Source organism: Brienomyrus brachyistius, chromosome 21 (assembly GCF_023856365.1).
Source record: "Brienomyrus brachyistius isolate T26 chromosome 21, BBRACH_0.4, whole genome shotgun sequence".
Classification (NCBI taxonomy): domain Eukaryota; kingdom Metazoa; phylum Chordata; class Actinopteri; order Osteoglossiformes; family Mormyridae; genus Brienomyrus; species Brienomyrus brachyistius.
In genome coordinates, this window is record NC_064553.1 from 1,656,556 (window position 1) to 1,671,226 (window position 14,671).

Genomic DNA, 14,671 nt, shown 5'->3' on the forward strand with positions numbered 1-14,671 from the left:
ATTGGGCAAAATTTCTCTCTAATCATGAGATTCCATCCAATGCGATACCCCATGGGGCTAACCAACCAAATTATCACGGGTGTGGGGGAGAGGGGGACACCAGGTGCTCTGCCGGCCTTAATTCAATCTGCAAGAGATGCTTTCTCTCCATGGAGTAGATTAAGATGATTACCGGGAGGCGGGGTCACAGCAGCCTTAATGTATGGGACCGCTTAAGGCAGTCTCCACACAAAGGTCCTTTTCCGTACTGGAGAAAATGCCTTCTTTATCTGTGCCGATGTAAACGATACGAACACACGCATGTGAGCCACACCCATAAAGGCCACACCCACACAGGCCACGCCCACACGGGCGCCGCCCACAAACTGATACAGCCTCTCACCAGACAGGTATAACCAGGGGATTTTTGCATGAATTAAAAAAAAATGGCTATGGCGGTTTCTCTCTTAATTATCTTTGAAGCGTCTCCTCACTGCTGTAATCCCCCGTTGTCCGGGTGACCGCGAGTGACCCACGCAGAGGTCGGTTTTATAAGGTTCTGCAGAACCCAGGAGCTGCAGTGCTAGTGCAGCGCTATCTTCACATCGGCAGTTTTGCTCTCTGTTCAAGCGAAACCGGCGCACGTGGTTGAGCGAGACGTGCGTCGCCATCAGAGCCAGAACGGCTCCTTTCACACCTGCACGCTCGTCTCATGGTGCTGCCTCTTTCACAAGATGCCCCCCCACCCGCCCCCCCCCCCGCCCCCCCCCCCGCCCCGCCACCTTGCTCGTCATTTGGGTCCTGAAATGCAAAGTACCAGTAAGAGGCATAACTGTGACCGGATAGATTTACATGTGTTTGTTATGTGTTATGCAAACGCCCTGGGTGACTAGGCGGGGGCGGGGGATTGTGGGTGGGGAGGGACCGCCTTCCACGGGCGCCCTGCGGTTTATCACGCAGGCAGATCAGCGGACGGGCTTACAGGCCTCACTGACGAAAAGCCCCGTAGGAAGCAGAGAGAGGGCTGCCTCGCTTCTGACACTTAAAAGGGGATTAATCTTTGGGTCGATCAGCGCCGGTCTCCGCGGCGATGAGCAGAACGTGTCCGTGCAGGAAGCCTGAAGCAGCCCATTGTCTCGGAGGCTCCGCCCCCATAGGCAGAGATTCCCGGAGACTCACTGTCTCCACTCCGAAATGAAGGAGCGACTATTTGCACAGCGGGCATATGCCCGGACACGTGCAGGATGACCATCACTACGAGGTCACGGAATATACTCGCGGAATACACAAAAAACACACACGGAACACATGCATGGCACCAGATGCAGGTTTGTTGGTGCATTGGTGCGGTTGGTTAGTTGGTTTAGTAGCTGTATCAAGAGGAAGATGATAACATGCAGGGTCTTCCCTGTGGCAGGCAGGGAGAACAGCGCGCGGGTCTGCATCCCAGCTCTTGGTGACCCAGCTGAATCTGGAGAAGCTTACATGGGGGGGAAACGGCGCCCCGGCCGGATGACGAGGCAGCGGGCAGGCCGCTCTGCTCCTCGGAGACGTCACTGTAATGCAAGGTGACTTAGCGAGCATCCGGACGGGGATAGCCAGATCGCAGGAAGCGCGGCTCAGGGCTGAAGGTCCGGCCCGGGGGCCGAGCCGCCCGGAACGCACCCGAGTGGTTCTCCGCATCTATGATGGATGAGCGCGTTTTCGCTGCCGCCTCTCGCTCCGCTGGCCGATTCTGCAGCCCATTAATGTATTTCGCCCTATTAGCAGCATGCGCCTGCACTTAATCGCGAATAAAGCCGCCTCCCTCGTAAATGATTCCCAAGACGAGGGCAGTCGCCCGTGCGGCATCCAGCTGCGGTGGGGTTGCAGCTCGCCTTCTCTCCGTCCGCCTGTAGTCCACTTTCCCAGCAAATAATCCCATTTGCGGAATGTTACTTCAACACTAATATACGGTCTCCGCGGCACAAACCGTTCACCAAAAGCCGTGTGATGGCGGGCGGCGCGACCAGCACGACGTTCAGCATCGCCGCGGAAGTGGATCAGCTGCAGGAGACAGGCGGCCGAGTTTACATCAGCTGCCGAACTGATAACATGCCAAACCGGAGCAAACCTGGACGCTGGGCACAGCTACACACAGCACAGCGGTCTGACTAGGAACTAAGAGCACAGCCAGGATTCACGCAGCCTGTGGGTCTAGGAGATAAGCCGGGACACAGAGATCACCGTCTACAGGGAGACGTTTAGCTACAGCCCGTCGGGGGGGGGGCAGAGAGATTGGTCGGCACTCATCGTCCCTCCCAAGTGTTTCTACGTGATGTTTTAAGCCACGGCTCCAAGCCCTGGGATTATCAGACCTCTGCCAGATAAGAGCCCCCAGCCCCCTTATTGTGAAGCTTACTGAGGTGTTTTCCTCTGGACTGTTTTTGTGGAGAAGGCGGGAGGAATGAGAGGGAGGGGCCCGCAAACATGGCGGGGCGTGAGGGCGTGTGACCAGGGAGCCACTCGCGCTTAGGGGGGGCCGGCCCGTCAAACAGGTAATGTCACAGGGGAACCCCCCATTGTGGGTGCTCTGTAAACTTTCCGGAGAATTCAGCACAATGACAGCCACACCTCGTCACGTTACTGATAAGTAACGAATCAGTGGAGCTGGGGGATTCGTAGGCGGGAATCACCGGCATGGTGTCCCACAGCGATGTAATCGCACGTCAGAAAAGCCGACGCGACGAGCCGGTGGCACAGTCAGGCTCCCCGGCATTCGGCTGTTGTGACCGAACAATACAGTCGTCTGGCTGTGGTGTCGCGATGAGGGGGAGGGGGGGTGTTAGGTGAGAACCACCGCATGCTGGAGGTGGCCCTGGAAACAGGTACCACGTACGCTGGACCTTCTGCCAGAGGTCAAGTCATTCTCAACTGCGTTTATACAGAAGAGAGGCACCCAACGTAGACCGTGCTCAAGGGTACAACCGAAGGACCTCCTGCACATTCAGGTGAACAGGGGGTGTCCCAGACGACCACACCACCCTCAGAGAGAGCAGCTCTGAGACCTGAGCACACCAAGAGGCAGGAGCCCAGTTAACCATTTGTGACTTTCTGCAGGCTGATTAATGGTTAACTGCTCTAATCTGCTCCTGGCTTTATCAGCAAGGGGTCATGCGGTTCAGCAGTCAACTCCCCCCCCACGGAGCCCCCTCCAGACCCCCTCAGAGTAACACCCCCCAGGGTCAGAGAGGTGTGCAATATAGCTTTTGAGAGAGATGTGTCATAGCTTTCAGACTGAAAGGGTCTCTCTCGCTCTCTGACACACACACACACACACACACACACACACACACACACACACACACACACACACACACACACACACACACACACACACACACACACACACACACACACACACACAGTTCACATATTCCTATCCTTATGGGGACTCTATTCATTTCCATGGACAAGCCAATCCCAACAATGGCAGCCTTAACCCCCACGCAGCCCTAACCTTAAGTAACCAAACAAAAGTATTTTTAGTTTTTTGATTGCATTCACAGATTTATTTATTTATTCTTGTGGGGACCGAAAAAAAACACATACAGACACACAGAGTCACACACACGCACAGACACACATGCACAGTCACACACAGACACACACATAGTCACACACACACAGAGACGTACAGACACAGACACACACGCACAGACACACACGCACAGACACACACGCACACAGACACGTACAGACACAGACACACACGCACAGACACACACATGCACTGTCACACACAGACACACACATAGTCACACACACACAGACACGTACAGACACAGACACACACGCACAGACACACACACGCACAGACACACACACACAGACACGCACAGACACACACATAGTCACACACACACAGACACGCACAGACACACACACGCACAGACACACACATAGTCACACACACACAGACACGCACAGACACACACACGCACAGACACACATGCACTGTCACACACAGACACACACATAGTCACACACACACAGACACGCACAGACACACACATAGTCACACACACACAGACACGCACAGACACACACACGCACAGACACACACGCAAGGTCGCCAGAAGAGGGTAGATCTCTCGCGCCGTTTCGATTCCTTTTCAGTGGATGACATTGGCCATTAGGCGGCAGAAATGCGCCCCCCCCCTCCTCCTTCATGGCTGCCTCCCCGCCTTCGCCATGAGCTCCTGATGGAGAAGAATGGGGACGTTTTTCCCGGGGCAGTTGGGCCCAGCTGTGGTGCACGCTGATGCCCCTCCCCCCCCCCCGCCGCCGACCACCCCCAGGGCCCAGCGGACCAACTAACCCTGTTAGCGGCTGCTATCCACTCCCCAAAATTAGCTCCCACATGGGACCTGCCCATTCATCACCAGCATGTCTCCCCTCCCGTCCCAGTCTGGGCCAGTTACCCCTTTACCCTCTTATCCTGCCCATGGAAATCCCCATGGGGCAAAAATACAATTCAATTAGAGGGTAAGCATGCAGTGGGGGGGTTCCAGCTGCCACAGTGAAGGGGATTCCGGGAGAGCCAGTTAAAACAACACCCCGCTGCTTCACTGCTTGAACAAAACAGCGTTTATTAAAAATTAACCAACACTGTGGTGAAATCCACTTAGGCTGATTCTGCCAGCTCTTACAGTGAAAGTCAGTGAAAATTACCAGACACACCTGCCACTGACCAAGCAAGTGCTCACGCAGTTTGGAGGGGAAATGTACCCCTTTTCCCCCTAACTGCGGGTCACGTGCACCACTGCAAAAATCCCCTAGGGGTCACTGTGACGGCCGTGTCATACAGGCATCTCCCACACCTCGCAAAATCCTGTGTGTTAGCCTCAAAATCAAATCACACATTCAAACATATCTGAAGATGGCCCAACCCAGCACAATGGTGGCATTCATGGCCGGGGCTGAAGCTCATCACCAGCGATTGCCCATCACACACGCCCAGGATCCCACACAGGCCTCACACATCCGTCCACGAGGCACGTAAGCCTCTTCCTCTCCTTCCCAGCGTCCTCTAAGATCTTTCTACCGAACGGCAGATAAAAGAAAATTAATTTCAATTTTTTTCCCCCGAAAACTCCACAAACCTTTTCATCTAGCGCAGGAGTCATGAGGAATTAGGAAATTCCCGGAAATCTCAGTGGATGCAATCGTCTGTAGTAATGGGGGCTGAACGCGTGCAGGTTCCACAACGGCTTTAAGTGAAGGAGGACGGGAGATTGGGGGGAGGCGGATTCAAATATAGCCTTCGTCAGGCTGCGAGCTCGGAGGCTGGCCATTGGTCGGCCATCATGTTCCGGCCCACGGCGACACCGATAACACTGACATGAAATCTCGCTCTGTATTTAACCATGTCTGGGATTCCGAAAGCCCGCAGACGTCCAGCTGAGGGTCCCCGAGTTTGGTGTCACGCGAATTAACCACGTTACACGCCCTGACCACGCAGGGATCAAATGCATCCATTTTCGGCAACCTTCAATTTTCTTGCTGTATTATTCCATTTAAGCTCACTTTCATTTTAATTGTTTTTTTTTTTTTTTTAAATGACCCAGGAAGCCTGCCCCCTGTGTTGGCCCGCAGTACTGCAGGTCATGGGCAGGGTCCTGGACCGGTTAAGTGATTGACAAATCAGCAGACAGAGTGGCTGTAACCTGCCACAGCGGACAGGAACGGCCGTGTTTCTGCCGTGGGAGTCAACAGATGTCTAATGGCCTTAGGGACTGTGGGTCCTTGTTTTGTTTAAGGGCATAAAATATTCATGTGTGTAAAAGCTTTACGGTCCCAGTGCTGCTCCGGGGTGGGGGGGGGGGGGGGCTTTCACGCCTTTTCGAGTCTGCAGCTTTATTTGTGGCTGACACCTTTCCCGCTGATGAACGCCACATCTGTCGCGGATAATTAAGTCGTCCTCGCTCTCTCCCGCCAGAGGAAGGCGATACAGCGGCGTAAATTAAGTGGGGTGCTCGGGAGAGGGGGGGCTTACGGGGACGGGGGGGCAGGGTACCGGCGGCGTGTTCGAGGGCTTTGATTCTCTCAGCCGAAGAGGGGGCGGGAGGGACACGATCTCGGTAAGAGATCAGCCCAAACGGAGACACTCATTTCCCATGAGTCACGGCGGCTGCCGGGCGAGATACCGACGGGAGGCATGTCCCGGATCGCTGAGGAGGCGCCACACTCAGGCATGACGGCCTCCAGGCGAGAGCCGCCGCGGATCGCCCCGGTGATACCGCAGCTCCGCCAGTGACGGGGGGGGGCGCTGAACATTTACTCACGACACACGCCTGAGCAGAGACCCATTTATTTATGGCTACACCCCCCCCCCCACCTCGACTTAACTGGACCACGATGATTCCCTGCAGCAATGCTGCTGAGAGACCTAATTAAGCCATTAATCTCACGTCGTTAACCTATCCTAACACCCCACTCCCTAAAAATACCTTTCTGCCCCCCCCTTCCCCCCACCCATCATCTTAGCATCACAGCTGTGGACTAACAGCATTACGTCTAAGTGCTCAGGACTGAGGATGCGTTTACTTTTAATTAAAAGAATCAATTTCCACCTCCATCGATATTCCCCACGTCCATATGGACACACAAAGACGCCCCCCCAATCCCTGTCCATCACCCCCCCTCCTCATATTCCCCAGACCCCCGCCCACCTCATATTCTCTACTCTCACGTTCCCCCCACTGGACCCCCCCACACTCCTGCTCTCCTTTTACTCCCATTACAGTGAGACTATCGCGGATCCTCAGAACCCGCTAAGCCGACACCTTTGCGACGGTTTGATTTGGACTTAGCGGCCGTCCTAAATCCGGCGGACCCGCGTGCAGTGCTCCTGTGATTTCGGGGATTACGTCCCGCCCAGAACTTGACGAGCAACTTTAATGTGGTTAGATTCAATTAGCGTGGACTTTCCCATAATCCCAGAACAGACCGGCCTGAGCGGGAGAGAAGCTCTCTGCGCCTCGTCCCAGGAGTGGAAGAGCGAGCGGCGATGTGGCGCCGGCAGAGGGCCGGCCGGGAGGACGAGGGCCAGAACGTTCCTCAGAAAAGCCCAGTCAGTCAGGCAGGATTTAAAAATCAGGCCGCAGAACCGGGTCACCTTCCCTTTGCTGGTAAGGCAATTTCTGTGGCCCGATGAGCACGGCCGTTGTGCTTCACCTTGTCTACAGGTGATCCATTTGACCAGGTTCCACTGTAGTTAATAGAGTTAAGGGGGGGGGGACACTTTCCACCCTTAGCAGTGAGCAGGACCCCCCAGAGAGAGCCTCACCCGCTGGAGCTGACAGGTTTCTGGCTGCCTACGGTGTTAGACCGGAGAACATCACTAACAGGGGTCTCCACAGCACACAGCTTCCACCCATTCTACAAAGCAAAAACGAGGTCAGCTGCTGAAGGCCACCCCCGGCGGTCATGTGACTGAACCAAAGCCAGTGGGGGTCACGTCACTCCCCCCGGCTCACACACTGTCATACACACCCACCTCTTTGTGTGGAGACTGACAGCCAGACAGAGGAGGGCCGCTAATCTATGGTGGGGGCTCAAATTAGCCCCCGATCCCCATGACATTGCCGGCTTTCATCTTAATTTACTGTAGGACAGTAACACCGAACCTCTGTGTCCGACAATCCTTAGCGTAAGTGATGAAGTCACCGTCTGAGGCCATAAAATTCAAATGACAAAATAACCCTGTATGACGAGGCATACAAATCTAATATTACTCAATGTGGATACTGTCCCATAATCCCCTAATCAGGGGGCCATCTCCCACAATTACATACATTTACCTGTCATTTCACTGTAATCACATCAGCAAACGTCGCTGTATAAATACATGCAGACATGCTTGCTGGGGCCCAGACTCCAGGGACGGTGATTCATCAGCGGCTTCAGACTTTGGTTCAGATGGTACCGAACGTGAACCTGACCTTCTCATCCGCATCTGTCAGTGATCAAGCAGAGCCCAGAGCTAACGGGGAAATACCCCAAGCCAGGGGGCCTAACGTCAGGAGAACATGTGACCACACACACAGCGGCTGGTCGCAGCCCAGCCTGGGCTGCCAGAACATAAGGGGAACGTGGAGCTGCATCGGTGCCCGATTCCCCCCAGTGGGGTGAAGTTTAGGCCGTTCCAAGTAGAACAACGATGGAGGTAAAAAAACAGATCAGGTTACAGAACGTTAACGTTCAATCCGACAGAAGTCCGGCCCACAGTCTGCTCTCCGCTTAACTTGACTGATGATGTTCATGTTTCTTCTCACAGCACTCAGCTCATGAATAAAGATCCCAGAGCAGGAGAAGGACCATTTGGTGTAAAACCAAACTCAGTGAGCAGACGGAAGCCTGAGGCTTCAATTGGAGCCAAACAACATCAAACGCCGCCAAACAACACTAAACAACACCAAAGGACAGCGAGCGAAACCAAGCTAAACAGCAACTTCTCGTGCTTTTCGCTCTGTAGATCCATCAGCAGATCCTTCATGTCGCCCAGAGACTCAGATGCGCTGGTGGCCCTGAGCTTAACTCCTTCTGTCGGTCACACGCCGACAAAAAAATTAAGTTATTCAGTATATTTTTTTGGTCCTTGGGGACATAAATGAAATATTTGGATGGATGGAGGTCCAGATGGGGGTGGGGGGTATTTTTTGGCTCTGGGATGATCTGCGACTGGTCTCTCACTCCCACCTGGCAAGATCCTCAACATATGATGATCTACTCTCCCAAAAAAAGGCAGAGGTGGCTTAAGAAGTAGGACAGGGAAGGAAGTCACCTGACGATCAAAGGATCTAAGCAACGTAGCCAAGCCAGGAGAACCAGGAGATGTAAATAAACCCTGCAAGGACTCCCTCGCTCCAACAGTGTGCTGCGTACGGCAGCGAGAGCTGAAGGTTTAACACCGGTCGGGCCAAGGCGGCTCAGTCGGGATTGTAATGGGATTGATGGGAACCAGACCCAACCGGATCGTGCAGGGTAATCAAACGCATCCCTGACCCGACCCCCCCAGTGATGACCCCTCCCTGACCAGTTTTTGGAAGAGAATAAGATGTGTGGATAAAGCCCCACAATCCACGTTAAGGTTTGTGTTGAATTTCTCTAGCCAATCAGGAAGAGGCACGAGGGACGTGTGCAAACAGTGGCCGACTGATCCTGCAGCGACGCTGGCCTGCGAAACGCAGCCGCTTGGCAACAGCGGCCAACCTCATATATTACTATTATTACTATTATTACTATTATCGTTGCTGTTGTTGTTAAGTGCCTCACACACAGACACAGAGGATTCTCTCCCTCACAGACCATAAGCAGAGCTGTGGCAGTCGGCTGCGGACTCGCGAGCGGCGAGGAGGCGGGGCGGTACTCACTGTCTGCGCGACACCAGGGCGTCATGTGACCCAGCAGCAGCAGCAGCGCGAGCGCCGGCGGGCGGCAGCTAGGCACCATCTTCCTGGTCGGCACGGCTCCTCCGGGTCCCTCTTGTCACTGCCGCTCTCAGACGATCATAGGCTGACACCTGGGGGGGGGGGGGGGGAGACACCGTCAGTGGGGGAGGGGAGGGGGGGTGGCGGGATGGGGGCGCAGCTGGAAGGCCAGCCTTCAGGAAGATTATTAATAACAATGAGGAAACAGCAGAGGCCTTAATAAGCCCCAGGGAGACATCGATCAAGCAAACAGGCGTTCTCCCTCAAAAGAGCTGGGCAGAGATGAAACGGAACACAAAGAAGCTTCCAGAAGGGGAACATCGGCGTTCAGGGTATCACAACCACCACCCCCCCTTCAAAAGCAGGACAATGACAGTGAAAGAGGAGCAGAAGGGGGTGTGGCTTTCCCGGCCCCACCCCCTGAACCCCCTGAACCCACAGGACCACCCAAATTGTGGCTCAGCAGGCCTGACAGCCCCAGGGATGAGCGGCCTGTAAGGGCCCTGAGGTCACAGTGGCCTGAAGAAAGGCACCTATACAGGGGCCACGTGCCCGGGGCCCCACAGTCGGGACGCCGCGTGCCCGGGGCCCACAATCGGGACGCCACATACCCGGGGCCCAAGGATACAAAGGCCACATACCCGGGGGTGATATATGCAGAGGCCACATACCCGGGGGTGATATATGCAGAGGCCACATACCCGGGGGTGATATATGCAGAGGCCACATACCCGGGGGTGATATATGCAGAGGCCACATACCCGGGGGTGATATATGCAGAGGCCACATACCCGGGGGTGATATATGCAGAGGCCACATACCCGGGGGTGATATATGCAGAGGCCACCCTCAGTTGTAAGAGCCTTTTCAAAGCCTGAGCATCACCATGGTGACAATCAGGGAGGTCACCCTCCTCTGGAACACAGGCTGAAGCCCACATCACAGCAGTGACAGGCGCGTGCTGTACGACAGCTGACGAGGTTCGGGGTCCAGAGCCCCAGCACTGGTCCAATACAAGACTGAGGAGAATCGTGGCAGGACTTCCTCAGGCAAACCGGACAAGAAACAGCTGTCAGAAACCCAGGCTGCCCGGCGGCTCTGGGCGCTGGAGGGACGCATCCCACACCCTGGGGCCCGGTGTCGGGCCCGGCACGGCACAGTCCCCGTGACGCTAACGCCGTCCCGGCCAAAGGCGCTCCAGTGGCAGGGAGAGCGCTCCAGATTCCCACAGTAACAGGTCGACTCCAGAGCGATGGTGCCGGCCGCTGCCAAGGCTGTCAGCCGACAGCAGCCCATCACAGGAAATCACGCACCTGGATCGGGACCCGCTCACGCAGGCGCGCATGCAGGCGCGCATGCAGGGCCCCGCCGCGAGGCCGCGATGACCTCAGCGCAGTCCAAGCTGTTCCCAGAAGAAATCACAGGAACTTCCCGATTTAGAGTAAATACAGCAGCGAGCAGCCAGCCCCCGGTGGCAGCAAAGCAGAACATTCACTCCAAAAACATGGAGACTGATACATGCCCAAAAAGCCTCACAGCGCTAAAAAAAAGGGCTCAGCCTGGAGATTCAGGCTCCTTCTTCTGTATATGCCATCTAGGAATAAGCTGGCAGCTTAAACGTGTTAAAAATAGCAGATACTAGAATGTGTTCATGACACGTGAGCCACACAATTACCTGCTGCTAATCACTAACCGTAACTTAGAAATTAAATGCTTAATGTAGCAGAGGAGAATAATCTGAACACACAAACCCTACTGGCTGAAAATGAGTGTCTGCGTGACCGAAGGCGGCCGAACGGGTCTGTTTCTGGGTTTCTTGGTGTGCGAATACGGCGACGGCCCGTCCCACTCCCTCCACGGCTCAGGTGTCGATTTCAATGCAGGCAGAACAAACAAACTTGTGAGACTCATACCAGAAATGCTCCTGACAAGCTCTTTGTTCGAGCGAGCACAGAGAAAGTGGAGGAAGGCTCAACACCACGATTCCATCTGCCAAATCTCTCCTAATATCTCCTGACAGATCGGCTTGGTCCAAAGAAGCCAACCTGAACGAGAGTAGTACAGTGGGATTTTTATTTATTTATTTTTTGTTGTTGTAAGTTTGATTGAGTTTTCGATTTCAGAAAGCTGTAGACAATTTTGCCCCCTGTTGATACGTGCTCAGCTGACACGGGTTTGTCCCCGTTTGGCCCAGAACACGGATGAAACATTCAGAAACACGTGTGTTTGTGTTCGCGGTCTTTGTCGCTTAAAGGCGCCTCAGGCCAGCTACTGGGACACGACACCTTTTACTGGGACGACTGCTGTTTGCCAGTATAAATAAACCTTCTGGAAACCACATGATGAGTGTTTAGCTAATCATTCCACAGCTTTAATTCAATCCACTGACTGAGATTTGACCCCCCCGACCCCCCCCTTTAGCAGGACATCGAGACTCAATCGCCCTGATGTACTGATACACCTTCAGGACAGAGCTGTCACCTGCGACTCCTCCCCTCCGTTTATCTACATCAACAGGAAGGGAGAGGCTGAGCAAGCAGCTGGTGCAGCTCTGACACACTGAGAGTGTAGGAGTGTCGAAGGGGCGACACAGCCGGGGAGCAGGAAGAAGAGGGAGAGACAGGGAGGGGGCAGGAGGGAGAAGGAGAGACAGGAGGGAGAAGGAGACACACCAAGGGGGCAGGAAGGAGAAGGAGAGACAGTCAGGGGGCAGGAGGGAGAAGGAGAGACAGGAGGGAGAAGGAGACACACCAAGGGGGCAGGAAGGAGAAGGAGAGACAGGAGGGAGAAGGAGACACACCAAGGGGGCAGGAAGGAGAAGGAGAGACAGTCAGGGGGCAGGAGGGAGAAGGAGACACATCGAGGGGGCAGGAAGGAGAAGGAGAGACAGCCAGGGGGCAGGAGAGACAGGGAGGGGGCAGGAAGGAGAAGGAGAGACAGGGAGGGGGCAGGAGGGAGAAGGAGAGACAGTCAGGGGGCAGGAGGGAGAAGGAGACACAGTCAGGGGGCAGGAGGGAGAAGGAGACACAGTCAGGGGGCAGGAAGGAGAAGGAGACACATCGAGGGGGCAGGAAGGAGAAGGAGAGACAGCCAGGGGGCAGGAGAGACAGTCAGGGGGCAGGAGGGAGAAGGAGAGACAGGGAGGGGGCAGGAGGGAGAAGGAGAGACAGGGAGTGAGAAGGAGGGAGAAGGAGAGACAGGGAGGGGGCAGGAAGGAGAAGGAGAGACAGCCAGCGGGTAGTAGGGAGAAGGGGACACACCAAGGGGGCAGGAAGGAGAGGGAGAGACAGCCAGGGGGTAGTAGGGAGAAGGAGAGACACTGAGGGGGCAGGAAGGAGAGGGAGAGACAGCCAGGGGGCAGGAAGGAGAAGCAGAGACAGGGAGGGGACAGGAAGGAGAGACAGCCAGGGGGCAGGAGTGAACCTTTCACCAGAAGGCAGGCCTAATTTATCATTATAAATTCTGGTTAAAGATGAAGCCGACGTCATTCATAACATTAAAAGCCAGAGCTTCATAACGTAAACAACACTGCACACTGCAGAATGCACCATTCTGGGGGTGCGGTCTTTAATACAGTGCAGCGTTTTGTTCCAGGAACATGAGAGGAGGAACTTAATACCCGTACAGAGATATCTGGGATATTTAATTAAATGAATGAACTACTTCTGTGATTAGCCGACATAGAGCTGCCGACACAGCCGCCGTCGTTAGCCAAATCCCGTCGATACAGTCACGAGAGCCTAACGTTTTAATTAATCACAGCCCAAATCCCTAAAAATAGTGGCTAATCCAACCCAGAAGTTATTATATTCTTCAAGCAGAGCTTAGGTCTCGAGGGCGCCCCCTGCAGTGCGTCAGGTCAGACCTGCTGCGCTGCAGATTCCCAAATGATCCTTCTCATGTTTGTTGACCGCAGTCAGTCACCTCCTGCACAGACACAACTCTCCATGCCAGTCTGCCATTATTCAGTCACTACCCAGTGTTCACGAACGGAGACTGTAACGATCTGGAGCGAGCTGTCGGAATGCGCACACACATGCACACACACACCCCAGACACACAAACACACGCACGCACACGCACAGACGCACCTGATCTCCAGAGAATCGGAGGGACGCAAACTCTCAAGAAGTGACTATCTATGAGGATCGGGTCACACAACTGGAAAACAGCAGCTGGCTCAACCTTGGTCGATCCTTGGACGATGGAGACATCGTCACACGTCTTCGTGGGGAGGGGGCACCAGACAGCGGGAGGCTTCGGGAATAATTCATAAGGCAGGGCAGAGCCTGGGCGCGGCAGCGCCCCCGACAGATGGACATGGGCAGGCGCTGGGGAGCAGCCGGAGCCTGTGGATGCTTCACCCTCAGCGTACCAGGCCAAACGCAGGCCTTCATTGGCTGTCAGTCAGAAGCCAGAGAAGAAGAGAGGGAGTAAAGAGGGAGGGAGAGCGAGAGAGAGACAGGGAGAAAGACAGGGGGAGAGGGAGAGGGAGAGGGAGAGGGAGAAAGACAGGGGGGAGAGGGAGAGGGAGAGGAGAGGGAGAGGGAGAGGGAGAGCTCCCATCTCAGACTGCTAAAAGGACAAGAAAGAGGAAACGAAATATAACCTTATAACCGTAAGTGCCCTTGGTGGTGGGAACTGTCAGTGAGATGGGCCCCCCTGGCCGAATGTGGGCTGGGGGCTGAGGATGGGGCAGGGGGAGGGAGAGAAGGCGAAAAGAGTAGCTTCTGATCAGCCGCAAGGACGACAGCGGCCGGGCATGATCCCGGGGAGAAGATGGCGCTGGGCGTACCCCCCGGGGGATGATGATGGCGTGCATGCCCTCCAGGACGACGACGGCGCCGTGCGCGCCCCCAGACGATGATGGTGCTTATGTTCCAGTACCGTGCGCGCCCACAGAGGACACTGGCATCCCACGCCCTCCAGTACGACAACGGCACCATGCGCGCCCACAGAGGACACTGGCATCCCACGCCCTCCAGTACGACGACGGCGCAGTGCGCGCCCCCAGAGGACACTGGCATCCCACGCCCTCCAGTACGACGACGGCACAGTGCGCGCCCCCAGACGATGATGGTGCTTATGTTCCAGTACCGTGCGCGCCCCCAGAGGACACTGGCATCCCACGCCCTCCAGTACGACAACGGCACCATGCGCGCCCCCAGAGGACACTGGCATCCCACACCCTCCAGTACGACGACGGCGCAGTGCGCGCC

The 14,671-nt window shown here is 55.3% G+C and overlaps 1 protein-coding gene across 1 annotated transcript in view; it reads right to left on the reverse strand.

Moving 5' to 3' along the window:
• Positions 1-14,671, reverse strand: part of LOC125716314 (receptor-type tyrosine-protein phosphatase F-like) — a 124,053-nt gene that overhangs the window by 67,850 nt on the left and 41,532 nt on the right. Inside the window, 1 exon segment of the mRNA XM_048988447.1 lies at positions 9,396-9,544. Coding sequence (XP_048844404.1) covers positions 9,396-9,474 — 79 coding nt within the window. The 5' untranslated portion in view covers positions 9,475-9,544.